At 49.1% G+C, this 27964-nt stretch overlaps 1 protein-coding gene and 2 long non-coding RNA genes across 6 annotated transcripts in view; 2 read left to right on the top strand and 1 right to left on the bottom strand.

The window, feature by feature from the left end:
• SRRM4 (serine/arginine repetitive matrix 4) overlaps nt 1–27964 on the bottom strand; it is a 152657-nt gene that overhangs the window by 4890 nt on the left and 119803 nt on the right. For 2 of the 3 annotated variants that reach the window (XM_053902091.1, XM_019467312.2), the window contains 7 exons: nt 26898–26948; nt 23598–23696; nt 19852–20008; nt 6215–6519; nt 1716–1919; nt 895–1005; nt 251–391 (listed from right to left, as the gene is read on the bottom strand). In XM_053902091.1, the coding sequence (XP_053758066.1) occupies nt 251–391; nt 895–1005; nt 1716–1919; nt 6215–6519; nt 19852–20008; nt 23598–23696; nt 26898–26948 (1068 nt within the window). The remainder of the gene's footprint in view (nt 1–250; nt 392–894; nt 1006–1715; nt 1920–6214; nt 6520–19851; nt 20009–23597; nt 23697–26897; nt 26949–27964) is intronic. The other variant, XM_053902090.1, reaches the window with a different exon arrangement.
• On the top strand, nt 74–27231 carry LOC109277556 (uncharacterized). 2 transcript variants are annotated; one of them, XR_002085201.2, is made up of 4 exons: nt 74–194; nt 21739–21899; nt 26137–26202; nt 27118–27231. It is a non-coding gene; the product is annotated as an uncharacterized LOC109277556 (long non-coding RNA). The 2 variants fall into 2 exon arrangements; XR_002085202.2 differs by having other exon boundaries at nt 26104–26202.
• LOC128777005 (uncharacterized) lies at nt 1901–6059 on the top strand. Its single transcript, XR_008422140.1, has 2 exons — nt 1901–1982; nt 5505–6059. It is a non-coding gene; the product is annotated as an uncharacterized LOC128777005 (long non-coding RNA).

Raw genomic sequence — 27964 nt, 5'->3', positions numbered from 1 at the left:
CGCTCCACAGACCCTGGCCACACCCCCTCGGCCCACCAGATTCCTCAGGCTGGCCCCGCCCCTGTCCCAGGCACCCACCCTGGCCCCGCCCCGGAGGCCCTGCCTCCTCCTTGCAGGGCCCGCAGCGTGCCTGAGCTCCCACAGTCCTGAATTCCAGCTCCAAGGGGACACGGGGAGGGCCCGAGGCCCCAACGGTAGGAGGGGTGGGAATGAGGGTGGAGATGGGCACCCCCGGCCCTCCTGGCCTCACCTGGTTATCCTCCGCGCCTCCAGGTGGCTCGGGGAGTCTCTCCGGCGCTTCCGCATGGGCGAGTAGGACCGCCGTCTCCGACGCGCTCGCTCGCGCTCCCGCTGCTGCGAGTCCTTCTCGTTGTACTTGGGGTCCCTCTCCCTGAAGGGGTGCGGGGGTTATTGCGGCTGGCTTTCCCGCGTGAACGCGTGGGACAGGGGCACTCACTGCCTCTCACCTGTGCCCTTCACCCTACTGCGGCAGGTGATGGCTTCCTCCCGGGGCCCCAGGGGCTGTGGGTGTGTACTGTGGGGGTGAGGCTGGGCACGTGCAGGGGTGTCAGCCTTCGAGGGTGGGCATTACAGGGGCGCGGCTGCCACGGGGGCGAGGACGTGAACGTCAAGAGGGCTCTGGTGCGTGCGTAAGAACTGGGGGCTCTGAATATGGGGAAGGGGAGTATTAGGTGTGTGAAGAGGCCGGGGTGTGGGTATAGCGGGTGCATTAGGGCCCCCAAACATAACTCCAGCGAAGACGAGGATGCTGGGTCATCTTCCCATCCCTACTCATGCAGTGCTGGACAAAGGGGGAAGCGGGGCGGGCTTGGGTGATACTCCCCAGACGTGAGCTGGGAGGCGTGGCCTGTGCCTGGGGGGCGGGGCCTGTACCTGCTCGGGCTGTACCGCGAATAGCTGGGGCTGCGGCGCGATCGAGAGTTTCTGCTGGGGGGGCTCCTCTTGCCAGACTTGGAGGAATAGCTGGAAGAGCGAGAGTAGGACCTGCGGGAGAGTAAACAGTCTCCGAGGGGCCTGCTGGGCTTCGCCGGGGTCGCCCCGGAAGTGTAGGGTTTTATTCAGCTGGTCCTCAGGGGGTGACCTTTTTCTTTCTGGACGCCAGGCAGAGGAAACTGACTGGCCCTTTCCTGGGCAATTAATAATAATATCGACCACTTCCTCTGATTGAATTCTTACTATCTAAGGCTACTTATTAGCTGTGTGACCTTGGGCAGGTGATTTCACTTCTCTGGGCCTCTGTTTTCTCATTTATATAAGGGGGTAAATAATCGAACTTACCCTATAGAATTGTAAATGAGTAAATTAGGGCAAATCACATACTGCACAGAGCCAGCACACAGGAAATGTTAGCTATGATTGTTATGTATTTTATTATGTGTCAGACATTGAACTAATGCTTTTTGTGCATTATCTCATTTAATCCTCAACAGATCCTAGGGTTAGGTACTATTAAGCCCATTCTGTAAGTCGGGAAACCGAGGCACGAGACGTTAATGTTTTCATTTTACAGATGACGAGACTGAGCCTTGGAGAGGTTATCTGTGGCCCAAGGCCACCAGCTAGGAATGGGAGTAGCGGGCATTCAAACTGAAATCTGACTTCTTTCACCGGTGGGTCAAAGGACATCTCCAGTTACCTTAACTAGCTCCCTAAGGACGAAAGCGCTGCAGAACAGAGGTCAAAACTGCACTCACCTTTTCCCGGAGGAGGTGGATCGGCTTCGGGTGTACCTGGGGGAGGCCCTGGGGTTTGGGGATCGGGAGGAGTGACTGGAAGAGCGGGTGCTGGCATAGGAGGGGCTGCGGGAGCATCCTCTCATGGGGGAGCTCCGGGCTGTGGCTGGGACCAAACCGGATTTCTTCACCTCCGCGCATTCCAGACATGGCGACTGAAATCCTCTGCAGATGTGGGGAGAACACCTGTTAGCACTGGCCTGACCGCTAGCCTGGAGGCATCTCTAGGTAACACTCCTCTCCCTACCTTTGCCCAGGCTGTGGTGCCCTCAGAAACCCCTTTCCACCTAGTCCCATCTTACTACCTCTGGAAAGACTTTCTAGGCCACAGCTGGTAGAGGATTAGGGACAGAGGGGGATGCATTCCAGAGGGGGCACTTCAGAGTATTTTAGGTTAGTGGGCACGAGCATAATGGTAAATAACATCAAATCACATAGTGAGAGATTTATTCCCTTTTGAGTCTTTTTCAGCCCATCTGAGTACATTAGAGACACTGGATTGGGTACTAGTGGGTTTTCCACCATCTCTGGAACACTGGCAGTCTCCCAGGCCTGGTGCTCAAGAGCCTTGGGCAGGCAACTGTTACTAACAAGAATTAAATCCACTGTTTTTATGTATTTTCATATAAAAAATCATGTATTTTTGCAGGTGCTTTCTATTTAGGATGAATGCTATAAATTTTCTATGTAAGACAGTAGTATAAGTTTCCTTATATAAAAAAAAGTGAGTTTGTCAAGGTAAATAAGAGTACCAGTAGTACAGGGATATGATTAAAATCAAGCAGGTGCCATGTAGGTGGTTTAAGTTTGGGAAACTTTCGGTGTAGCCCATTTTGCAGATGGGGGAATTGAGACCCAAAGAAGAGTGATGGCTTGTTCAAAATCACCCAGTGGCAGGGTCCTGTCTTCTGTATTTCTACCCTGCCTAGGGCCATATAAAGCTCCTGTTGGATTCTCAGTAAGGGCATGTTCATTTGGCTTGTGCCAAGAGTCAAGTTCAAATCACATTAATAGGGTTTCCAGGCTCATAATGACCCAACCCCTGCTCACCCCTCCAATCTCAGCTCTTGGCATTTTCCTCTCTTGACTCCAGCCATAATGGACTACTTGTTCCTCCTGAAATCCCCCTGCTCCTTCCCTGTCTCCAGGCCTCAGAACATTCACACTGCCTGCAACCCTCTTTCCTCCCCATCTCACCTAACAATAACTACTCATGGTTCAGGTTTTAGTTTGACCTCACCTTTTTTGGGAAGCCTTTCTTGACATCCCCCTAAGTCTAGTTGGGTGACCTCCAATGTGTTGCCATAGCCCCCAGCCCCTAGGCACCACCCCCACTTCCCCTCCACCTCCCGCGCCCCTGTCCCTAGAAGACCTCACTTGGTCTTAAAATTGTCTCTTCCTCCTCCAGTCACTGAGCTTGAGGGAGAGGACTCATGTCTCTGGATACTGTATCCCAGCACCTTGGACAGAGCCTGATTCATCTGGCCTAGGTCATGAATAAATAGTTGTGAAGTAAACATTTGAGCCTCTTAGTGTTCTGGGTGCTAAACAAGCATCATCTTGTATGATCCTCCCAATGACCTTATGGAACTGGCACTATTCTCTTCAGAAGGGTTAATTACTTCCTCAAGGCCACTCAGAGTCTCAAACCCTGATCTGTCCAGCTCCAAAGCCCATGCCCCCTCCACTTCATCAGTCTCCTACCTTCACTGTTGAAGGTTCCCTTGATTTAGAGCCAATGATAACCTCTTCCATTCAGCCCTCTGCTCATTGCTGATATGACATACACAGCCATGACTTTAGAGATCAGTTAATTTCAAAATGAAAGGCTGGGTCTAAATTATTTAATTTGGCTGTTCACATAAGATCAAACTAAACGGGGAACTGCTGGATGCTACTCAGGCTTTAGCTTCAGCTCTATGACAGATACGTGTTTGAATCCTGGTGCTGGCCCTTATGAACTGAGTTTCTTAACTACTCTGAGTCTCAGTTTCCCCATCAGCTAAAAAAGGTCTATCGTAATGCCTATGCCATAAAAGTTCAAGGAGGAATCAAGGAAGATTGTCCATGGCAAGCACTTGGCATGGCCCCTGGCATATAATTAGGGCTCCACAAATGTTAGCAGCCATTATCATTATTGTGGTTGTTAGTGCTATTCTATTTTCTTCTGCCCTGAAGTATGTCCTTCGTCTCATCTGGGGACATCACTCCTTTTTCTTTGAGATGTTGACATTTGTTCTGACCCAGCCCTGGGAGCCCTGCTCCCAGGCAGGCTTGGGCGTGAACTGAGGCCAGAGATGTCCTGGGGCTGGCAAACCAGAGGCTACGTGTGGATGCCAAGTTGTTTGTCCAGGACTGAAGTGGGCTGTGTGTGCTGGGGACAAAAGGGTGCTCTGTCCTTGAAGAAGCCATTAACAGCTTCACTGCTAGGGCTTCGGCTATCATTCTGAAATCTTGGCCACTCTGAACAAAAGCAGACTCCCACCCCCAGAAGAAAGAAGACCCCACTGTTAGCATGGCAGAATATACCCGCAAACCTTTTCCACCCCTCTTGTATCTTTGCATCCGCCCCATTAATTACATGCTCCCGAGGAAAGGGACCATGCCATTTTTGTATCTCCAGCACCAAGCTGAGTGGCTGGCATTCAGGAGGTGCCTGAAAACTAGGAGAGGGATAAGTAACTGAGTGAATGATATAGAGTAAGTGATCAGCGATTTTTACTAGCTATTATTGTGACATTATCCTCAGTGATTAGCATTTTGCTGTGATTTCTTGAATGAGAGAGTAAGGGGGTAATGAACTAGAATTACAGCTGGCTCATAAGCAACTGCATGAAAGGGTTTTCTGCAGAAAAACTGCATCTAGCAAGTGGGTTAAGATACACATGCGTGCACACGTGCGTGCACACACACACACACACACAGACACACACTCTGCAGGTATATGGGAACCCTCTGTACTTTCCACACCCACAACCTCCCCCGCCATTCAACAGCCCACACCGGAGTGATACATCTGTTATAATCAGTGAACCGCCGCTGACATCATTATCCCCCGAAGCCCAGAGTTTATATTAGGGTTCACTCTTGTGAACCCAGTGAGTTTTGACAAATGTAAAATATGTATCCACCATTGCAATGTCACCACACAGAATCTGTGCTCCACCTGTTCATCCCTCCGCACCCCCTAACCCCCCCCCCGATCTGTTTACTATTTTCACAGTTTTGCCTTTTCCAGAATGTCATATAGTTGGAATCATACAGGATGTAGCCTTTTTTAGATTGGCTTCTTTCACTCAGCAATATACATTTCAGGCTCCTCCCTGTCTTTTCATTGCTTGATAGCTCATTTCTTTTTATTGCTGAATAATATTCCATTGTCTGGATGGACCACAGTTTGTTTATTTATTCACGTACTGAAAGATGTCTCGGTTGATTGCAAGTTTGGGCAATTATGAATAAAGCTGCTACAAACATCCAGGAGCAGGTTTTTCTGTTGCCACAGATTTTCAATGCATTTGAACTTTTTAAAATGACAGTTGACTTTCAATGGATTTAATGTTAGACTTTCTCCTGAGATTAATGGTAAAACTGACATTTGTTTTTGCCTGCCCAGCCTCTGTCCTTCCTTTAACAAAATTTTTTCAAAAAAAAATTTTTTGAGAGAGAGCGAGCATGAGAGCGAGAGTGGGGGAGGGGCAGAAAGAGGGAAACAGAGGATTCGAAGCAGGCTCCATGCTGTCATTGCAGAGCCTGATGCGGGGCTGGAACTCATGAACGATGCGATCATGACCTGAGCTGAACTGAGCCGAAGTCGGAGGTTTCACTGAATGAGACACCCGGGTGCACCTGCCTCTGTCCCTCCTGATATCAATACCCTGACTTTTCCTTCAGAGAACCAGACCTCCCCCAAGTTTTGTGTATGTGGGAAGACTACTCATTAGCCCTGATGGTAGCGTGTGACAAATTCTTGCCAAAAGCACAGCATCTCCTGGGCCAGAGTGATTGATCCAAGGGTGGGCAGATGAACCAAGATGGGCCAAGCAGAAGCAATGAGAATCTGCCTTGGTATTTTGCTGAAATTTTTGGGAAAGAGGCATTCTGCTTCCATTGGCTGGCTAACCTGTAGAATGGTTGGCATATATGCCCATGCTTGGGAGGGTCTGCTTGAGAATGAAGCCAATAGAGAGGGAAGCAGAGCTCCGAGATGTAATGGGAAAGACAGATTCTCAGTGATGTACTTTTCAGCCCCTGGATCTAGCTGTACCCGAAGCTGATATCCTTGGATATATATTTTTTAAATTATGCCAGTTTGAGTTGAGTTTTCTCTCTATTGCAAATCAAAGAGTCCTGGGTTAGGAGTGGGGAGTGGGTGGGTAGAGGGCTAAGGTGAGAGACAGAAGGTGGAGCTAAGGCAGGACCCCCCACCCCCCACCCCCACCCAGCCTAAGTGCACTGACCTTGACTCTCTGCCCCTGCTGGTGGGGGAGAGATTCTCCAGAGTGGCCCCCTTGTTCTGGGGTGAGGAGGTGGTGAAGGAGTTCCCTGAATCAGAGGTGTTTCCACAGTTGAGTTCCCGGCTCTTGTTTAGGCCCCCACTGGGGCTCCCCTTCTCTTGACCCCGTGACCTGGCTGAGCTGATTTGCGTGGAGGGTGGCGAGGAGGTGTCATTGCCTGAGTCATACTCCTGGGAGCGTCCTCGGGAGGTGGTGAGCGGGCTGGCTGTTTTGGTAAAGAGGTCAGCTGCAGACCCCGACCCAGTGATCTGAAAGCAAAAACACCCGTTGGACACTGCTGATCGCCGGGCCTGTGCACTGTGTCTAAATAACCAAGAAATGTTTACCGTCATGATGCACTGTAACGAAAGGAAAGAGAGAGAGAAGAGGAAAGAAGAGACGCCAAAAAACAAAAGCACAAATTCCTGAAAGAATACCACAGAAAGGAGATATTTTTTTTTTACCCCCTGCTAGAATAACTGGAAGATTTAGGTATCATGCAGAGAAAAAGCATGCGATCCAGATTAAACAAAAGAAAAAGGAAATTATACAAAATTTAATTTCTAATGAATTAACTCAAACAAAACAGACAACTCAATCGAAAGGGGGGGTGTATAAACACCCTTAAGCTAAAACAATAATAAAAATAAAGGAAGGGGGAGGGGAAAAGAAATGGGGCAATGGACATGAAAAACATATCTTGGAACTTAAAAAAAAAAAAAGATAAAGCCAAAATTTTAAACTTCAACCAAATCCTCAACGAATTTGACTTTTTTTTTTTTTTTTTTTTAAAGAAAAAAGTTCCCTGAATAGAACCCTAAACAAATATTGCAAGGGGAAAAGAAATGAAATAAAGAGAAGTTTTTTTTTTTTTTTTAAATATAAAGTCAAGGTCACAAAATGACATTTTAGTAGTTTTCAACTAAAGGGGAAAAGAAAGGGGGACAAAAAAAATGGAAGTCAAATAGTCTGACTGAAAACAAACGAAAAAAAAGCTCTCTACGATTATTTGTGTGTGTCCTTTTCCCCCTGGAGAAGGTAGCTAAGGCTCTCGAGTGGCTTCTAATAAATTCTCTCATGTCTTTGCGGATTATATCCACTTACCAAGCAAGAGCTCCTCCTTTAGTAGGTAGGTAAGGTGTAAGAGAAAGGGAAGAGCGGGCAACGTGAGTCCATCATTAGAGTCGAAAATGACAAGAAAAAACACACACCTTTCTGCACACCCTTACACTTGGCCCTCAGCTTTGAGTTTTGGTTTTTCAGTGTTCCTAACAGGTGAGGCATCAGATCTTTTGGTTTTCTCAGCAAGGGGACCTCAAGGCCATCAACACTAACCTCATCAGTCCCTTAATGCCCAAGTTGGATCAAGAAACCCTTGCTGAAAATGCAGTAGGGGCTAGAGCTTGCCTCCGTCTGGGTATCCAGACCACGAGGGTGTGCTTGTGACAAAGGGCTTTGGGAGGGGCTTGGACATTTGGATTTGGGGTGAATGGGAATGGGGAGGGTTTCCCAGAGTCCTGTTTGGGTCTGAACTGGGACAGATGAAGGAAGAGAGGAGGTTGAGGCAGCCCTTGGGAAAGCAATGGTGTCTGTGTTTAGAAGCACAGTGGGTGGTTTCCTTAAAACGTTCAGACCAGTGTCACAGCTGTGATTGACACAGTGGGTTTGGTCTGGCCTCTGCCAATACTGCTGTGCTTATTTAGCTGTGGGCGAGAGGAATCTTTGCCCTGGACCTCCTCCAGCAGTAACTATCCTCATGGGGCAAGAGATCTGTGAGGCCAGGAGGACACTACCAGTTCATGGGTAACTGAGATCCCAGAATTGTCTGTTCTCTGTTTAAATGGCCCTTGGGACCCCTTTCAGGATCTCTGCAGGCTCATCCATGGATCTGTTCTCCTGGGGACATAACCATGCTTTAGGTGTGCACACTCTTAGGTCCAAGGGTGACTCTTTGTACAGAGCTTAGGTGTTCAGGCTGGGGTGTCTATGTGCGTGTGTGTGAGGCCCATCACGGTGTTGGTTGGTGTAAGAGGCAGGAGGAGAAAGGGAGGGACCAGGGCATTGAGGCAGGGACACCGCCCCCACCCCCCACTGCCATGTTGTGGCCGGCCACTCTAGGGGTCTGAGGTTCTAAATTCAAACCTGACTTTCCAGATCATTTTGGAGATATGTTTGCCAGGATAGGAGAACATATTTTGTTTAGGTTTGCTGGCTTGACTTATAAACATTTAGACATCCAGTATGTAGGCCTCCTTCTATACTCTTGTCCTGGGGCCACCAGTATCAGTGAGACCTCACCGTCAAAAGCCTGCTTCCCTCCCACCCCTTATTACAGGTAACTTGGGCCTAAAGGAGTGGGACTTTTGGGCTTTCTTAAAGGACCATGTCTGCCTTCTCAGCAATTGGTCACGAGGGTGAGGCACAGAGACACCAGAACTGCGAGAATCACAGCAAACTCTGGCGGCTCAGGATGTCAGCTTCTGGACTGGGGAGGCGGAACTTCCTTTGTGGATTCTCCCAGGAGGCTTTGCACACAGACAGGGTGATGGTCCAGCGTTACCAAGTTCTCCCCAGCACAGCCGTCCCTGTCCTCTATATCTGCTTGGTGATCTGGCAAGCTTTGCTTTGGGACAAGGGATCTCAAAATAACGTTGCTCAAGTGGAGTTTTGTTGAGTGAGACTTCTTTAGAAAGACGGTAAAGGCCCTGTTCCCATTCAGCGCCTCCTTTTTGTCTTCCCATTTGCAGTTGCGGATGCTGTATCTTTCCCACCTCTGGGAGTTCATTGGTAACATGTGTATTTCTACCACCTCTGTCAGGAATGAGAAAACTGATGGGCTCTCAGACTGGAGCTTGGTTCCAGGATGGGTGCAGGGAATCAGGCAAGCCCTTTTTGGGGAGAACAAGGCTAGAAGGTAACTCAAACAAAGGGGCCTGTGAGTATAACAGCTTCCATTATCTATCCATTGTAACTGGCTTGCTACCCTGGGGCATTCAGGCTGGCCTTTCTCTTCCCAGGTACTTGTTCCCAGCCCTGGCTACCACTTCCAATGCATTTGTCCTGGTGCATCATGGGTCCCCATAGGCAAGGATTTCCTGAGTGTGAGGCCCCTCCAGGCTAGTGGATACAGAAGGGGACTTTGCCCTGTTCACCTTCTCAACCCCACACTCTGAGTTCACAGAGACGCTTTCAGCTTGTCTCCACCTGACCATGACTATTATACACACGTAACTTGTGTAATTAGAACTGAGAACTGTATAAGGCATCATGCTTTTCCATCCTTCCAGAAAACAGAGATAAAGGTCCTCTGAAATGTTCTCATTGGGTTGACTCTGGTGCCTGAAAATACCAACATCTCCAGCTTGTTTAAACGTCCCATTTCTTCGGATGAATATAAATTCTTCAAAATGGATGACAGTATCCTTTGCAACCCACCCCTGAGTACTTCACAGACCTTATCTCTTCCACATACCCCCACCGTGACCCCCACGACCTATGCCGATATGTTAGAATTTTCTTGGCTTTGCCACCACATCTTGCCCTCCCAAGCCCAGGCCATTTGCACATGCCATTTCCTCTGCCTAGAATACTCTTCCCCATTACTCCATTTCACATGGCTAAATTTATACATCCTTTAGGTTACAAATCACTTTCTAGAAAGCCTTCTCTAACCCCCCAGTCCATTGTACATAGCACAACAGTCCATAGTTCACTCATTCATTCGCTCTTTCATTCATTTACTCCTTCAAAAATGAGTGGCTTCTGTGTGTCACAGCACTGTTACTCAGTGGGGTAATTTCTTGTTTTATTGCCTGTCTCTCCATCTGGGTGGGAGTTTGTTGAAGACAGAGGCCACGCATGACTAGTTCAGCGTTGTACCCAAGTAACTACCAGTGCCTGGCGCAGAGTAGGTGCTCACTAAATCTGGCTGAATGAATGAAGCTGCTCCATAGTCCTTTAGAAGCCTGAGCTCGAGAAGCCTGGGCCCTTCCTAACTTAATTCAGTGGTGAAGATGGCCGAGTGATCAGGCCCTGGTGAGGCCCAAGTGGGTAACTGCCAACTTTGGGAACTTACTTGATGGCTTTTTAAAAGAGGGACTGGCCTCCATCATATTCAAAACAGTTCTAAAAAACTAGGTTGATTCTTAGCTGAAGGTTGATGTCTCAAGACCAGCTCAGGGCTGGCTCTGTGATCAAGAGATAACCTCTAGAACTGAGTTCTAGGTCCAGGCCTATGGCAGAGAAGGAATCACCTTCTGTTCTTCCTCTCCTTCTTGGCCCTCCTCGGACCCAGGACCCTTGGAGAAAGCACACAGAGGCTCTGTCCACATATTTCAGTGGCATCAAGTTCCATGCTAAGGTGAGAAGCTCTGGATCTGAGAAGCCTTCCAGACAAGTTATGCTTGGTCTCCTGAATTCCTTTCCATCTTCTACTCCTCTGGGAGATCAGCTTACAAAATGGACTGGGGCTGGCCATTTGCACATAATGGGGCTGTTAACCCATACAGTGACTTTGTTCAGATTACAAAAAGGTGCTCCTCCTGGGTCTGGAGTTAGAAACAGGTGTTTCCTCTGGCCAGACAGATTAGGAAAAAGATATACCTTTCTCTAGGCTGAAGCAGCTCAGGTCGGTATTCACGGTTGCCTTGGTGAATGGAGGGCAGGTGGGGTTTAATTCCAAGATGAGTCACTTGCATATGGGGCACAACCAGCGTTCCATAGCATCCCTAGCAGGCACTGGACATACAAATCTTCTGATTCCATTTGACCTCCTTAAAGGGTTACTCTGTGGATGCCGTAAGAGGTGGGAGCCCAAAGACCTTCATTTCTGCTTCTTTTGGCTTAACCCTATTTGGTTTTGTTTTTACAAGCCTTGATGGGCTCTGTCTATATTTCCAGGTGAAAGGAGCATTTTAATAAATTCATTAGAGATGTTTGGATAGTTTAATGGCCTCTTAGTTTCAGACTCTCCCTTTTCCAGAGCTCTCCATTCACCCTACACAAAGAACAGGAAAGGTATGGAGGGGAGCCAAGCCGAAGGTAGGATGTGTGTGTGTTGGAGGTGTGTGACAGCCATGATCATGCAAAGGAGACCTTCGAGTCATGGACATCATGACAGACAACAGAGGCCTCTGTGTTCTTGTCTCTGTCCTCTCATCTCGGAGTGGCTCCTTTCTAGACAAATACTCATATAAGATGCAAACAGTTGTCCACTTGACACTGACATGACAAGACGCCTCCTACTTGCTCCTCATTTAGATAACAGCCTTCGCAAAATTCGTCTTTGAAGAGTTCTGTTTGGAATTTCTCTTCTGTGTATTAACTGATCCTTGCCCCTGTCCTTGTAGCTAGGCTAAAACATGGTGCTCAAGATACTTTCTAGGAAGAGTCATTCTAGACCCACCGTGATCCAGTAACAATGCCCTCACGGGACCTGGCATAAAACTCTTTAAGGCTTAGCATAAAAACTCAGCCCCCGTAAGATCTGCTTAATTACTAGGTGAAAAAACATCTGTCTTAATATGGATTATCCCCAAAATTGAGACAGGAATTTGAGTGCTGGTAGTTTATCTTGAGAGGACAGGGAACTTCTGTAGGAGAGTGGGGAAATGAGGTGAGGGAGAGGAGGAACCAATGAAAGATGGGTTATCACAAACCGGCAGCCACGGTGAGCAGCTGGAGGACACTGTGGGAGCCAGTGAGGAACCGACTCCAGAGTTGATCTCAGCCAAGGAGGGAGCTGGGGTATTAATGTACCTATTCCCCACCACTCATAAGTTGAAGGCTGCACCCAAGGGGTGTCATTTCTCTAATACATCCAAACTGCCACATGGCCAGGCAAAATGGTCTTTGGCGGCCAGAGAGCATCTTCTGGAAGCTGGAAGTTAGCTGTGTGGCCTGAAGTGGAGAGGGTGGAGGGATATAAATGAACAGCGTCTGCTTCAACACCCCACATCACCACTGGAAAACTGGCAGGCCAAGTGATGTTTTGTTTCAGCTATGTTTTCTTGAGCCCACTTAGTATATATGTGCTTAGTAGGGAGCCTGCTCGACAGTAAATCTGAATTAACTGCCAACATTGTAGAATGAGACAGTTTCACATTAACAACTCTGTCTCTGGTTTGTGCCAAAGACTAAGATCTGACAACATTGGGTCCACATTCCCGCTCACTAATAATCGGCTTGAGAGAATTGCAGCTGCCCATTTTAGGTGGGGGGGGGGGGGGGGGAGCATGAGTTTTTCTGGCCCCCAACCCCATGGGGTTCCAGTTGGTTATATCAATTAACTACCTGGCCCCCGAGACATCTAGGTTTGTGACCCTGTGTTCTAAGTGTTTGCTGCTACCTTGACCGTGCATCCTGTATGCTCCATTTCTCCCTGCCAGAACCATGAAATAGAGCTCACTGTCTTCCCCATCTCCATCCTTTGCATCCTTCTTAGGCTTTTGTCAATGGAAGGAACTAGGAGACCAAAGCCATTAAGTCATATCCAGACCCTGGAGCTATTACAAGCTATTCCCTTCTGGGTCAAAATTGCCAAGCTCAGATTTTTTTTTTCTCCTAAGAACAAACTGTATTTCACAAATCTATGACCATTGGGAGAAAGCAAACAAGTGTTTCCCCTTTACTCTCCCTCGGCCCCCTCCAATGTGAAGCTCTGATTTTTTTTTTTCTCTTGAACTCACAAGTTTGACTCATCTCCTTGTTCCTTAATATACTCCACATTAACACTTGGGTTTTTCTAATAAGTAATTAAATCCCCCCACCACAAACCCCAGCTCCTGGCGTTTCATGGGAGTCTCTCTCAGCCCTCCAGGGAAGCTGGCACTGTTATTTATTGTTTTTGTTTCAAATCATTATTTAATCAAGAACGGGGGAAAAAAGGCAACCTCTCACTTACACTTCAAAATTTAATTTCAGCTGAATTCTGAGATCAAGAGGCAGCACGGCCTAATAGGTTACAAAAATACAATCAAGAAGAGAATTCCAATTAAACTGAACAAGTCCATTTACTGAGCTTCAAATGGCCCCATGGAGAGAAATGGCTATAAATTTTTTTCCCCTCCCTGCCATATGGGGGACTGGGAATTCTCATGTGAATATAGAGCTGTGTGGCAGAGCTTTTAGCTACAGGGTTCTGGTTATTCCTTTAAAAAAAAATCCTTTTGTTTCACAAAGACATTAAGTTTATTTTCCTTGCTGTTGTACATCTTCCTTTGTACACTAATTAGGAAGACAGCAAAAGAATGGGTTCATTGACCTTTGGGAGTTCGTGTGAAAGCAGGCGGGATGTGGGGACGGCGGGAACATGACAAAGTCTTTCAGGACTGGGTGATCCTTCAGAGTGATACGCTGCAATTGACCTTGGACCCAAGGAGGTGGTCCAGCCTCCTGTCTCCCCCACCCCCTCCCCACCACAGGAAGCTGAGAGGGAATCGCAATTTCAGTCCCATCATGCCTCTGAAGCCCCTCCTCCTGGCCCCCAGCCCACCGGCTCTCAAAACTCTCTATATGGATCCAGTCAGGCAAATTTTGCACGAGCCCAAATTGAACTGGAGGAAAATAAGTTCACTGTAATGAGTTTTTCATCCGGCTGAATGTGTTTGATTCAAGGGCTCATCCTTTCTTCGGAGGGCAGGTCAGTACTACATCTTCTGGTGGTAAGATGTCATTTACGTGATAGAAAATGGTGGTTTTCTTTTATTCTGAGCTGACGTGGTGGAAGTTGACAACCTCATGCCACTTTCCATTAAAAAACAGCAATGGCAACAACAACCAGAACAGGTCCTGCAAATTCCCATTTCATACTGCCCTTCCTCCGCATTCTGGTCCTTCTCTTCTCTATACTGCAGTGAAATGGTGTGGCATGTGGAGTCTCTCAGCTGAGCGAGAGCTCGAAAGGCTTTTGCAAGGATGTGCGAGAGCCTGGACCAGGGGTCTGAAGACCAGGGCTGCCATATGCTTTCCCTTAGCCTCCTTTTCCCTGCCTGCAAAGTGGGATGTATACCTCCATCCTGCCTTTCTTCTTGGCTTGTTCTGAAGGTCACCTCAGACCGTGGATATGATTGAGCTTTTTGAACCCATCACATCTGGGTTTATTAGGAGTAAGTTTAATAACACCACTACGATGACAAATAATCACACTAGCAATGATTGCATATTGAGTGTCGATTATGTCCCAAGCATTGGGCTAAGTTTCTCATACAGAACTGAAAGTGCATGAGGGTAGGATCCTTGTCTGTCTTGTTCACTGCTGTTCAACCATTGCCTGGAACGGTGCCTGGCACACAGTGGGTGCTGAATGCATATTTTTTAAATGAATGAACACCTCAACTCACTCCATCCTCACAACTGCCCTATGAAGTAGGTATGATTATTAGCCCAAAGTACAGATGAGGACACCGAGGCCCAGGGAAGTGAAATGACACAAGGAAAGTCTTATAATGAAGCACATGGACTCTGAGGTCAGACTTTCTGGGTTTGGATCCTGGTTTCTCCATTTCATGTAGCTCCTTTTCACTTAATTGTTGTAGGCCATGGTTTCCTCAATGTAAAATGGGCTCTCTTGAAGGGCTCTTATAAGAAACAGATGAGGTGGCACGTGTGGAGAATTCAGCCTAGCAACTGGCACATAGTTGGTGCTCAGTTGGCTCCGTTGGTTGTTGTTACCCAGGGTCTCCCAGGGAGACAAGATCATGACCCCAGAGTCTACAGATCTGCTCCAAAGCCCATGTCTTCATCACTGCCCTCTCCTGCCTCCTCCTGTTAACAAATTTCATGAGGCTCTCTTTTATGGATCTCAGGTTCTTTCTGCTGCCATTCTACCTTCTCCTTCCTCCTCTTCTTCCTCTTCTTCCTCTCCCTCTTCCTGTTGCTTTCCTTCTCCTTCTTCTCTTCTCTTCCTTCTCCTCCTTCTTCTCTTTCTCTTCTTCTTCTTCCTTTTCTCCTTCTTCCCCTTCTCTTCCTTCTCCTTCACCTCTTTCTCCGTCTCCTTCTATTTCTCTTTTTCTTATGGCGTCTGCAGGTTTTTGTCGGCAAGGAATACATGGCAACTGTTGGCCAAAGCTGGAGGCTGAAGGAGGAAGGGAGCCTGTCCTTCCCCTTGGTCTAGCGTCCTAGAGATCAGCCCTCTTCCAGATTCCCTCTCCAGTGAGGGCAGATTTAACAGAGAGCCCCATGTCAACAGGGAAAGGGCTTGGCCAAGGCTTCGCACCACCAACCTCTCTGCCGTCCAGTCGGTCCTCTGGCTATGAAAGTAAGCTTCTGAGACACAAGCCATGATACATACCAGCTCCCCTTCCTCCCAGCTGGGCCACCTACCTAAGTCTCTTTGGCTCTGTGAGCCTGTTTTTCTCTCTGAAAAATGGTGATAATAGTCGCATCTACCTCAAAGAAGTGTTTTTGAGACCAAAAAAACCCCAACAGCTGTGCAAAATATGGGATAGTTTATAGTGTTACTTTACTTTTGTTCTAACAAAAGTGCCTGGCACATAGCAATATCTCCCCCTCCCTTTATTCATCAGCCATCTCAATTTGGGGAACCCATCCTTCAAAGCTCAGCTCAAATGTTCCTTTATTTGTAAAGCCCCGTCAGGCGCCAAGGCAACACTGTCTGGTCCTTTCTCTGTGGTCTTACTACCTATTATACTTACTTCCATCACCACCATGGTTGATAGTCACAATAGTCAATAACTGGTTGAGTGTGGATACTGCCTCATCCAAAGGTAGCTGGCCTTGGTACTAAGGCTATCAGGTATCACTCTTTAGTTGCTGAACTTGTGAGAAGGTCCAGAGGTACTACGGGAGGGAGGGGATACCTTTGGTGACTTGGGGGTAGTGTGGTGAGAGGGTCTATTAACCAACTATTGTGCAAGTTTTTGAATATTCTGGCAACTAAGGAGGAACTCGTGCTCACTGACTCAATCTCAGCCCTAATTACAACACTTATTTCGCTGCACTGCAGCCTGCTGTTGACTACCAGACTGAGCTCTGGAGTTCAGGAAGAGTGTTTTATTCATCTCTGTCTCCCCGATGCCTTGGACAGAGATGGTTGAGTGGAGATAAAGAACGTGAATGAGACTGTGAAGGGTCCCCAAATCATCTCCTTGGGACCCTCCATTTGGATTTGGACTCTGACTGAGCAAGAGGGCTTCAGGTTATCTTTAGCTCACCAACTAGGATTTCAATAAGACAGAGCCCTGAATTTGCATATTCATGTATGCAGATAGGCCCCCCTTGATGTAATGTGCCAGTCCTTGATTTTTTTAACGAGCCGTGCATAGGAAATACCTGCAGTGGAGTGTGGCAGGAACCATGGCATAGAAGACCCTTCACACTCAGGTTCCTGCTTATCCCTAGAACCCCATCTCTTGGCCTGGAATTCTGCCTCCATCCCTGACTCCAGTCTTTGCTTCCTGCTTCCTTTGGCTGATTCTTGCTCACCACCAGTTTCTCAGTTAGTTGTTACTTTCTCTGCCCTAACCTAATGCTAGCCCTAATTCCTTTCCCTGCCTGCTACCTACCCCCCCGCATCTCAGCATCTCTGCTTCGTTGTTGTGTATTGTCTTTTACAGTCTTTACCTTGTCTGTCTCCCTCGTAAGAAAGCACAGACTGTTCTATGTTCACCGGATCCTGAGAGCCATGGCACGGCAGACCCTTGATGGATTATTTTGTGGATATTTGGTAGATTTGAATGAGTGATTGAAACGATTCTCCAAGGGCAGTGCCTTTGCTGTTCTCTTTAATAGGGAGCTCAGGAAACCTGTGGTCCAACCTGGCACCTCCATCCATCTCTGCCTTTTGCAAGAGAGAAGAGGAGAAAGGGTCTAGCATGGAGGGCACTCGGAGGGCTAGACTTGGGGGTGTCTGACGCCCCCAGAAGTCAGACAACCGTGAGTAGGGTGGGGCTAGCCACTGGGGCTGCAGCTGCTATTTAGGATGAAGGAAACTGAAAACAGAGGAAACAGAGGCCCCGGCTCTGCTCCCAAGTCCTGCAAGGACTAGCCTGGGCCTGGAGCCACACTCTCATTCCTGCTGCTACAGCTCCTGCTGCTACCAGTGCTGCTGCTATTGTCATTGCCCCATTACTATTTCCCCTATTATTGGCAGCCACCATTAAGTAGCATTTCTTCCTCTACTTTCGTTCTAACAAAAGTGCGTGGCTCATAGGGCTGTCTCTGTGTGTTACAGTCTGGAACGTTTACTTACATTAACTCATCGAATCCTCGTAACATCCCTCTTACAAGGCAGGTCTCACCGTTCCCCTCATTTTGCAGATTTAGAGAAGACTGAAGCACAGAAAGTTTATGCAACTTGCTCAAGGTCCCACAGTTGCTAAGTGCACAAGCAGTACCCGGAAAGCTGTAGTCATAACACCCACTAATATTTGCTGAGTTTTCCCCTGGGCCAAGCACCGAGCCGAACAGTTTCTCATACTAGTTTGCTTTTGTCCTAACAGCAGGGTTTTTGAAGAAAAGACTTATTATGTGCATTTTTTTTTAAACAGATGAGGAAACTGTGGCCCGAAAAGGTTTAAGTAACTCTCCCTAGCTCAGGGCCAGTATTTGACGGCATAAGCACAGCCCCATGTTTTGAACAACTCTAACTTGCCACAGCCCACGGAAGTCATTTCTCTTCTCTGAGTCTCAGTTTTCTCTTCTTGGAATCAGGGCACTGAGCTAGGGGAGCTCTTAATGCCTGTCCCTTGTAGGTACAGATGGGCCTTCAGGTCTTCTGAGAGGGGTTGGACCCGTGGGAGGCACTGAGACTTCAAGAACCAATAGCCAAACTGGTTCCTTACCAGCTGGTGTGGGAGGACCACACTTTTTTGTTTTTTGTTTTTAGTCACATCCAGCCTTTTTCAACATCTGGACAGACCTGGCCTGTTAGGAAACCATCCCAGGAAGGGGATCAAACAGGCCAGTTGTGCCCAATGGCACTTTTTAGCGAGAGTCAGTTGGGGCCACCAATTGGGCTGCCACAAATACCAGGACCAGAAAGACAGGGTGAGTTTTACTCATTTAAATTCTTCTGCCTCTTCTTGCTGCTATTTTAAATTGATTTCTAACTTGGCAACAATTCCCTGGGAGACAGATGAGCTTGGCATGCCCATTTTCCAGGTTTGGAAGCCGAGGCTGAGAGGAGTAGAAGGAATTGTCCAGCTAAGCCAAGACTTGCACCCACCTAGGCCTCCACAGACTCTCTGCCATGCTGGGAAGACATTTTATAACACATCAGTGGTGGTGGGCTGGGGGGGGGGGGCGCGGAATGCAGGTGGGCATTTCGCATCTGCAAACTACTCAGCAACCACAAGGCCCTTCTACAAAGAGGGGAGGGAGCTGGGAAAGTTGTGGATGGTTCTAGCTAGGCAGAGGATGTGGACAAAATGAGACCTCGGTGAGCCAGGGTGCCTTGCCTGGTAAAGAAGAGTTTCCCAGAATGCACTGCAGGTGATAACTTGCGTCAACCAGGCCCAGCTAGTGTTTACCACGGCCTTCCCTTCCTTGACCTTCCTGCAAGCACCCTGAACTTCTCTTTTCTTTCACCTCATCTGAATTTTCAGATTCACTCGTAGCTAGAAGACACAGGCCCCTTCCCAGCTGTCAGCTGCGACTGGAGTCTGTGTCAACGTTGCGTCTCCTCCCGTTTGTGTCTCTATCCCCTGAGCATCGACAAAAGGCCTTCGCATACTTTATCTTACTGGATGTCCCCAACAACCCCATATGCAGGTGGTGTTATTTCAAGTCTGCCAATGAGAATGCTGAGTTTCAAAGAAGTTAAGCAACTTTCCCAAAGCCACACAACCCGCAAATAGCAAAGCTAGGACCTGAGTTCAGATCCAACTCTAAAGCCCTTGCCCGGGGAAACTTCCTGGTGTCAGACTGTCTGAAGCCACATTCCAGCTCCTCCTTATTGACCTGAGGGGAGCATTCCAGGATTCCATTCAATGTGGGGTTGCTCAATCGGATTCACTCTTGCTTTGCTCTGTGGCTTTACCTCAGACCGTAACCTCTCTGAGCCTTGGTTTTTCTGTCCCATCTGTGAAAGGCACCAGTGAGAGCAGCCATACCCCCAATTCCCTGAGACCTTGTGTAGACACATGAGAGGACACAGATCAAGTGCTATGAGCTCCTTGAAGGAAAATTCTCATATACAGTCAAGGCCGTGTTTATATAGGTGAAATCAAAGCCCAGCTGCTAATCAATGCTGCAGGCGAGCTGGTGTCAAAGATGCAGACTTCACTGAAATGCTGGAATGCCTCTGATACATCAAAGACCCCCTCTTTTCCTTCCTCCCCAAAGAAACCTCCTCCAGTGTCTCCCACATGCATTCCTGCAGATGTCACTCTGGAGACCGACATGTAGTTTTCAATGTTTCCCTGATAAAAAGCCTGGGTATTTTAGCTTTACTTCCTCCCCCAACCGAGTGCTGCTAAAGGCTGGTGAGTGACCCTTTGGTTAAGCAATACTGAGGTCTGAAAAACAGTGGTATTTGCCCAAAACCGAATTAAAGTGTGCCGTACACTGCCCTGAACTTGTGTCTCCACCTCCCCCCAGTGTCATGGCCAAGACTGGCCGAGGAGGCTGTGTGGAATACTTACTACACCCCTGGCCGACAGGAGGCTGAGCATCTGGAGGGGCTGGCTGGGCGGGTGGCTGGAGCGGGCCTCGGGGCTGGCCTTGCCGAGGGTCTTGGAGCAGCGGCGGGAGTGCCTTCGGCGGGACTTCCGCCCTTCCTCGGGGGACCTGCCGCGGTGCCTGGGGGGCAGGGGAGACAGGCGTGAGGGTCTTTTGAAGGGGAGCATGGCAGAGGGGTGGCTGCAGAGCCAGTAGGATCTGAGGACCGTGGAATGTGTTTGGGTATGTTTGTATGAACCACGTGTGCTGCCGTTCTTCCGTCCGTCCATCTGCCCATCTGCCCCCTGCACCTGCCCATTCATTCACTCACTCTCTCATTTGTTCATTCCAAAAATGTTTCTTCGTGTACCTGACACTGTCTTTGGGGCTGGGAATGTAGCTGGGAGGATAGAAAACATCCCTAGCCTGATTGGTTTAGTGTCCTTTGCGTGTGTGATTGTCAGTATGGTTGTATGTGACCGTGTGTATGCCTGGGTGTGTCCCACTGTGTTTGCCTATAAATATGACCGGACACATCCGTATGTCTTTGTGCGTGACTTTGCCATCTGTGACACAGACACATCCTATATTGACTGCCACCCAAAACTTTTGAAAAAAACGTAGCTGACAAAAATGCAAAGATGCCTTGCGTAAGCTCGTCAGACCTGGCTATCCTGTCTGCAGCGGAACCCAAAGGAATCTCTGACTCTTTAGAAAGGGCATATTTAGATTCTGCTAGCCTGTTAGCTCTGGGCCACAGTAGTAATAAAAGTAACACCTTACTGATTTGCATGGCACTTGCCCTCTTAGGGCATTTCTTGCAACTTGAAGACACAACACAAACACGGCAGGTAGTTCCCATTTTACAGATGAGGAAGTTGGGGCGCAGTGCTGTTTGGGAACCTGCCTGAAGTCACACAGCTTGAAAGTGGCAGCACCAGGGCCAGGGCAGACTTTTCCGCCCCAGTAGGAAGCAATGCCTCTTGGTCATGCTCTGAAATGTCCCTCTGGACTCTGGGACCTCCCGATCATTTTCACTGGGTGTGTGGCCAGTGCCTACTGGAGCGTCCCTCAGCCCAACAGGCATTGGGGAGCTCAGACAGCAACATCGCCGGGAGCGGTGACCGCAGAAGGGGGCCGAGGCCGGGGTCTGCAGAGGTAGCCATTTCGCTAAGAGGTGAGGTAGAGGGCAGCATGCTGAGGGCAAGCTCTCTGCACTGTCCTCTGACCCAGGCCAGCAGGGCTTAGCCGCTGAGAGCCGATTCAGCCTGGGCCTGGGGTCAAGGGCGCAGGCTGGGTCACCTCCGGACCCGGTCTCTGACCCAACTCTGCCACTCACTGTGACCTTGCTCAGATGCCTTTGCTCACCACGGTGGAGTTTTCTGCATTTCCACGTCAGTAATGCACCTGAGCTCAGTGCGCCAATGCCCTCCGGACAAAGGCCACCAGGAGCACGCCTGTGGCTGAATAAGCGCATTTACTGCTCCCTGCAGTGAGGGAGAGCACACACCACAGGGACGTGTAGGCTGTCCCTGTACGGGAATGTTCTGGGCGGGCAGCAGGTGACTTCAAGGAACTGGGGCTTTGTTCTGGATTGGATGCTGTCATTAAGTGGAGGTGATACTCTGGCCGGGTCTCTTCATAAATCTTGGAGCCCAGACCAAGGCCAAGGCTAAAACTGGAAAAGGAACAACAGTCCCTCACGCTAGCCAGGATAGGGAGACGCTGGGTCACTTTTGGGTCTTGGACAAAGTTCCTGTTTTATCTGGGCTCCAGCCTGACAACAGAGGGGCCTTGTTTTTTTCTGGCCACTCAGGGTCACAGAGCAACCTTGTCTGATGCCGATGCTCTTTATGGTTTTTGGTGTTTAGGGGAAACACAAAGACTTGGTGACGGCAGCACACGTCAGGGTCTGCGTTTCCTTCCTCAAATGCTTCTCATGCTCGGCTCCACATCTGCCTCTTGAAGGAAGATTTAAAAATGTCACTGACCTGGCCCCACCTCCTCTGAACTAGATCGGAACATCAAGAGGGTAAGATCCAGGAATTTGGCATTTCAAGAATTTTCCAAGGTGACCGTAAAGTACAGCCAAAGTGGAGAAGCCCTGGTCTAGTTGATGGTGTGACTGGGGTGATCAAGAGAGAAAATGCGGGGCGCCTGGGTGGCTCAGCCGGTTAAGCGTCTGACTTCCGCTCAGGGCATGATCTTATGGTTTGTGGGTTCAAGCCCTGTGTCAGGCTCTGTCCTGACAGCTTGGAGCCTGGAGCCTGCTTCAGATTCTGCGTGTGTGTGTGTGTGTGTCTCTCTCTCTGCTCTTCCCCTGCTCATGCTGTCCCTCTCTCTCTCAAAAATAAAAAAAACATTAAAAAAATTAAAAAAAAAAGACAGTGTATTTGAAACTGTAGCACACTGCCTGTAGGAACTAGGAAAATATTCCCCCTCTCCTCTTTCTCCTTTTTCTTCTAGAGGTTGATTTAAGCGGGATGAGGTGGGACCAGGACAGTGACTTTTTAACTTAATTTAATTTAATTTTATTAAAAACATTTTTTTTAATGTTTATTTATTTTCGAGAGAGAGAGACAGAGCATGAGCAGGCGAGGAGCAGAGAGGGAGACACAGAATCCGAAGCAGGCTCCAGGCTCTGAGCTGTCAGCACAGAGCCTGACGTGGGGCTCGAACTCACAAGCTGCGAGATCATGACCTGAGCCGAAGTCGGATGCTTAACCGTCTGAGCCACCCAGGTGCCCCTATTTTATTTTATTTTTTTAAAGAGTTTATGTATGTATGTATGTATTTATTTATTTAGAGAGTGAGCATGCAGGGGCATGTGAGCAGTGAGGGGCAGGGAGAGAGGGAGGAGGGGCATGTGAGCAGTGAGGGGCATGTGAGCAGAGAGTGAGCAGTGAGGGGCAGGGAGAGAGGGAGGGAGAATTCTAAGCAGCCTCCACGCTGTCAGTGACAGCCTAACGTGGGGTTTGAACTCACAAACCATGAGGTCGTGACCTGAGCCAAAGTTGGACGCTTAACTGACTGAGCCCCCCAGCCCCCCCAGGACAGTGACACTTTAAAATCTCCCTGGGTAACCTGAGCGTGTCGCCAAATATGGGGGAAGCCCACAGGGGTGAACAAAGCGGCCTGTGACATCCAGAAGCCGGAGGCCTTGGTGCATCCTCTGGCCATCAACAGTTCCAAACATCGACTTCAACAAAGCCGCGCTCCGTTTCTTCTCACCCACAAGAGAGCCCTCCTCCCCTTTCTGAACACGGGACAGCTAATGTGTCAGCACAGAGAGGGTCCTGGTTAGGAGAAACCCGACTCGCAAGGGCCGCAGAACTAGGTACTTGGTGCTTTCATAGGCTGTTCAGCTTCTCTGTGCCTAGAGCAACGCTTAGAGAGTGCACCAAGTCCAAAGCCAGACTCCGCAGTTCATTCCTAGCTCCGTCACTTAGTAGCTGATTAACAAGTTCCTTAACCCCTCTGTGCCTCAGTTTCCTCATCTTCAAAACGGGGGATAAGAACAGTAGCTACCTCATGGGGTAGCAGAGGGGATCGTGTAGTTACTTCAGGGAGAGGGCTCAGCACCTCACACCATGGCAGTGGCAGTGGTCACTGGCCCTTAGGAAACACACGTGTGCTCAGTGTTGTTCCTGTACCTGGAGGCAGCCCATCCCTTTTCTCTACAGGGAGGTGTTGATAGTGTTGGGGGAGGCTCCCTGGGGAGAGGGGTTACCTGCTCTCACAGCTTGAGGAGCGGGTCTCCGAACTCTGGGACCTGGAGGGGCAATGGTGATGGCGGTGACGGTGAGACTTTCGGGGCCGGCTTCGTGATCTTGGGGGCGGTGAAAAGTAGTGAGTCAGAGGAGGGGAGAGAGGGAGGGGGAGGGAAGGAGAAAGAAAGAGGGAAGGAGAGGGTGGGGGAGCAGGAGAGGGAAGAGAGTGGGGAAGGGGGAAGAGAGAGGGAGGGAGAGAGAGATTTTGATCTTGTGACATACATCATCCTCTTGCACCAGAGTCACTGTCCCTCCCAAAGTTAGGCATCTCCCCCTACCCACGCCCCACTCCCCATCACCCCAGCTCTTCGGGCGGTTGGCCTCTCCAGCCAGCCATACTGAACACAAGTGAGTGGCAAGGCTTCCTCTGGAGGAGCCAGCCTGGGACTCAGCCTGGGTCTCGGGTTCCCACCCCGCCGCACCCACCCGCCCTGACGCAGACCACACCTGCCAGGAGTGTCACGTCCCCTCGTCACCTCTCTCCCACCTAAGACAGGGGTCTCAATCTCAGTCAGCCACTGTACTGTGTGAATCAGTCGGGCAAAAGCTAAAGAAAGAAGTGGCCTTGCCTCCAGAATATTGGCGTGCTGTTGGATCTTCTAATTTTTCAAGTGAATGTAGAAATACAGATTTTTATGCAAAAGATTCCTATTTTTAAGTGGAAGGTCATTTTTTAACAAGACACTGGGGGCAAAGAACGCACATTTGCAGAGTAAATTAGGCCTTTGGGCTGCCAATTTATAACCTCAGATCTGGAAAATTAAGTCCAGATTTTTCACATGGAGTCAAAGACCTGCTTTCAGAGTTAGAAACATCACTGGCAACAGAAATTACAACAAACAATCAACAACCACCACTACCACTAATAGTGGTATTATTACAGGTTACTTCAGTTCCCCCTAAATGATAATAATGACCCAGAAGTAATAGCAGCAGAGACAATGGTCACTGAGTATGTACAAGGAATGTCAGTGGTTTGGGCCAAGGCACGATGTCAGTGGGAGTTAGAGAGGGCTCTATTGGGAGGTAGCCTGCTTATTCCAACAAAGGACTCAGGGATTCTTGCTAATGTGATAATCAGACCATATCCCTGCCCTGGTTAACCCTTCCCATTGCCCTCATGTCAAGTATGCATTCTGATCCTGAACCCCGAGCACCTTGAGGAGTCAGCCCCTGCCAAGCTCTCTAGCTTCCTTGTGTGGTGTCTCCTGCTCTGGCTGGGCAGGCTCAAGGAAGTCCAACTGCTTGTATTCTGGCTCATGTATGTCCCAGCTCATGATGTCCTTCTGAGGATGATGATGACAGGTGGCCCATATTTAACACATATTGCCTGCCGGGCACCATAGTCTAAATGGACCCATCTCTGCCTTCACAACAACAACGTATGAAGTAGCTTCTCTTACTTCTCAGATGAAGAAACCGAGGCAGAGAGTTTAAACCATGTGCCTAACCAGTAGCCTAGAATGGTTACCTCTGTCCTCACTCCAGTCAGTCTACACACTTCCTCCTGTAGGAAGCCCCTGCTCACTGCCAAGCCTGCCGCCATGCCCTGGGCTCCTAGCCGCCATCACTGTGCTGTGACCTGTCCCTTGTCTGGCTCCTGTGTTCCGCTGGGAACTGTGAGCATCTTGAGTGTGGAAGAATATTTGGCTAAGCTCTGTCCTCGGGCCCAGCCCAGGGCCTGCCATGTATTAGGGCCTTACTAAGGGATGGTGAATACAAGCAGGCTCAATCTCTCCAGAGATCACTTGTTTAGAAGCATCCCCGACCATAGAACCTGGCAAGAAGAACCATCCTTTATCTTAGGGGCGCCTTGTTTTTCTTGCTTCTCCCTCTCCTGATGATGCTTGTCTTTTGCATCACCTAGTAATTTCTGGGGCTCATCCAGCTCTTGGCACCAGGGAGAGTGGCCCCCTTGCTGCCCTCAAGCAGTCAGCCTCGGTGATGACCACCCCCACAATCCCCACCAGTGCTCTTAGAGTCTCGGTCCAGCCCCTGGCTCTGTGTGTCTATACTGCACCCCACTGGACAAGTGATACCGAGGTCTCTCAGAGTATGTGCTTGGTCTGCGCTTAGTGTGAATGCCTTTTGACTTGAACTGAACAAGCTTGATGATCGGGAAGTTGTTCCCTGAGCTAATTCAGAGCTCTACTGTTTCCTTCTGGAGCATTGCCCAGGCCCCTGTGGGGGTGGCTCAAATGCCCTCCTTTGCACTGACCTCGGATGAAGTGACCCCTCAGGCAGCAAAGCGAGGTGCCCTCCCTCTGCGTCCCTGCCTCCTCTTTTCCCTCCCCAACAGCCAACCGCCTTTCATCCTATTGCATTTGGTCCTCACTTTAGAGGCTTCTTGGCGGGAGATAAAATATTAGTTGATTGGAAAACACATGTGCTAACATTTGCAGGGTATAAAGTAGGTGGGTTGTAACCACATTTACTTTTAATTTGTCTGGGAACTGAACTCTGCAGGCAGCACCAGCTGATTTGAATTTCCACCACCAGCTATACATCGTGAACCAGCTGGGGCCCCGAGACCGGGGGTAGGAGCTTCGCTGCAATCTCCATGATGTAAGCCCCCGCAGCCAAGGCTCGGACTCACAAGCACACTCACGCGTGTGCTTGCACGTGATCATGCCCCCATGACCACTCACGCACACACGGCACACCTGTGTGCCCAGGTAAACCCCCCCACCCCCACCCCACACCCTCCATACGTGTAATGCACGCGGGTAGATAAGCGGTGCACACGCAGGGTGCAGAAAATCAGCACGCGGGCAGACTGCACCCACGTGACACTGTTCGCGTTCGTGCTTACGTAAGCAGAAGCATACAGAATGCTTCCGTGTGGACACAAATATACACCACACACAGACTATCCCCATTGCATACGTTTGTACACGCCTTCCACACAAATGTTTGCAGGATGGAAAAACGTACAGACGTTTGCAAACAATGTGCATACTATACATACACGCCTTTCATAGAAATGTATCCACAAGGCACTGCAGGCACACAGACGCACATCATTCACTTTCACGCACACACAAATACACGCACGTCACATACACAACCTCGTGCACTTACACATACCCAAACCCAAACTGCCCTTCATCAGCCGGTTCTGCCTTTCCCTGCCTTCCTTCCTCTCACCCACCCCCACCTCACGTTTATTTGGCCACGCCCACACTCTGGCTATGCAGAGGTCAGTTCCCCGCCTCCCCCCGAAACTGGAGAAAAGAATGTTCCAGGTGCTCCCTACTTACTGTTTTTTGTGCCTCTTCTCGTCCCTTCTTTTGCTTTTTGGGCTGGAGGAGCTAATGGAGAAATGGCCAATTAATTAAAAGATGCAGAATCCCAGTTCCAGATAAAAAGAAACAGTAGTTAAGATGCTTTACACACCGAGGTTACAAGACCCAAGCAGTCTGGGGACAGATGCTAATCATTTCCAAGAGGAGAGCAGTCACTGCTGATTTTTTCACCCAGCAGGTTCAGCTAGAGACAGTGACCCACACACAGACTGAGAATGAGGTGACGCAGGGGGCCATGGCCAGCTCTGGGAGCTTAATAATACAGTCATAAATAAAGGTAATAATAATACCTGCCATGTGTGAAGGATTTATTGTAAGCAAACACTGCTAAATACTTTTCGTCAACAGTCTTATTTTACTCTCCCTGCAATCTGTGGGCAGAGGCACATTTATTTAATACGTACTCATTTTACAGATGTGGAAACTGAGCCTCAGCTAGGCTGAGAAACTTGGCCAGGATCACACAGGTGAGCTAGGATGTGGCCCCAGACCATGGGTCCCCAGAGCCTAGGCTATCGGTTGATGTTCAATCAGTTTCTAAGAGCAAAGAATGGAATATATAGGGAGACACTCTGAAGATTCATGAAGCTTGGCCGGTTCTGTAACGTACTGCCCGTGATTATCTAAGTATCTGTTGCTGTTTTTTTAAGTCAGAGGGCTGGGGTATGGACGGGTCTGGTGGACAGTGATGAGGCGGGTTCCCGCATTACCAACTAGAGGCCCCAGAGGGAGGGTGAATGCTATTTGGTAGTTCAAGCCAGACTGGCTTCAGGGGGGTCACCAGGAATGCAGGACCAGCCTAGGTCCTGGATAAAGGGAAAACCTTATACAACTGCTGTTGCACCTTGACGTCAGCCGTGTGATTTATCTCCGTGTTTGAGACTCAGCCTGGGCAGTGGAAGAGCCCAGGACCTCACTGAAAGGTCCAGGTTCACGTCCCAGCTTTGCTGCTCAGTCGCTGTGTGACATCAGGCAAGTTACCTGTCCTCTGGAAGACCCAGTTTCCTTGACCGTGAGGTGGG

This window comes from Panthera pardus, unplaced genomic scaffold, assembly GCF_024362965.1.
Source record: "Panthera pardus isolate Hobbes unplaced genomic scaffold, ASM2436296v1 HiC_scaffold_15, whole genome shotgun sequence".
Classification (NCBI taxonomy): Eukaryota; Metazoa; Chordata; class Mammalia; order Carnivora; family Felidae; genus Panthera; species Panthera pardus.
Note: the sequence above shows the minus strand (reverse complement) of the source record. Positions and strands in the feature narration are given on the sequence as shown.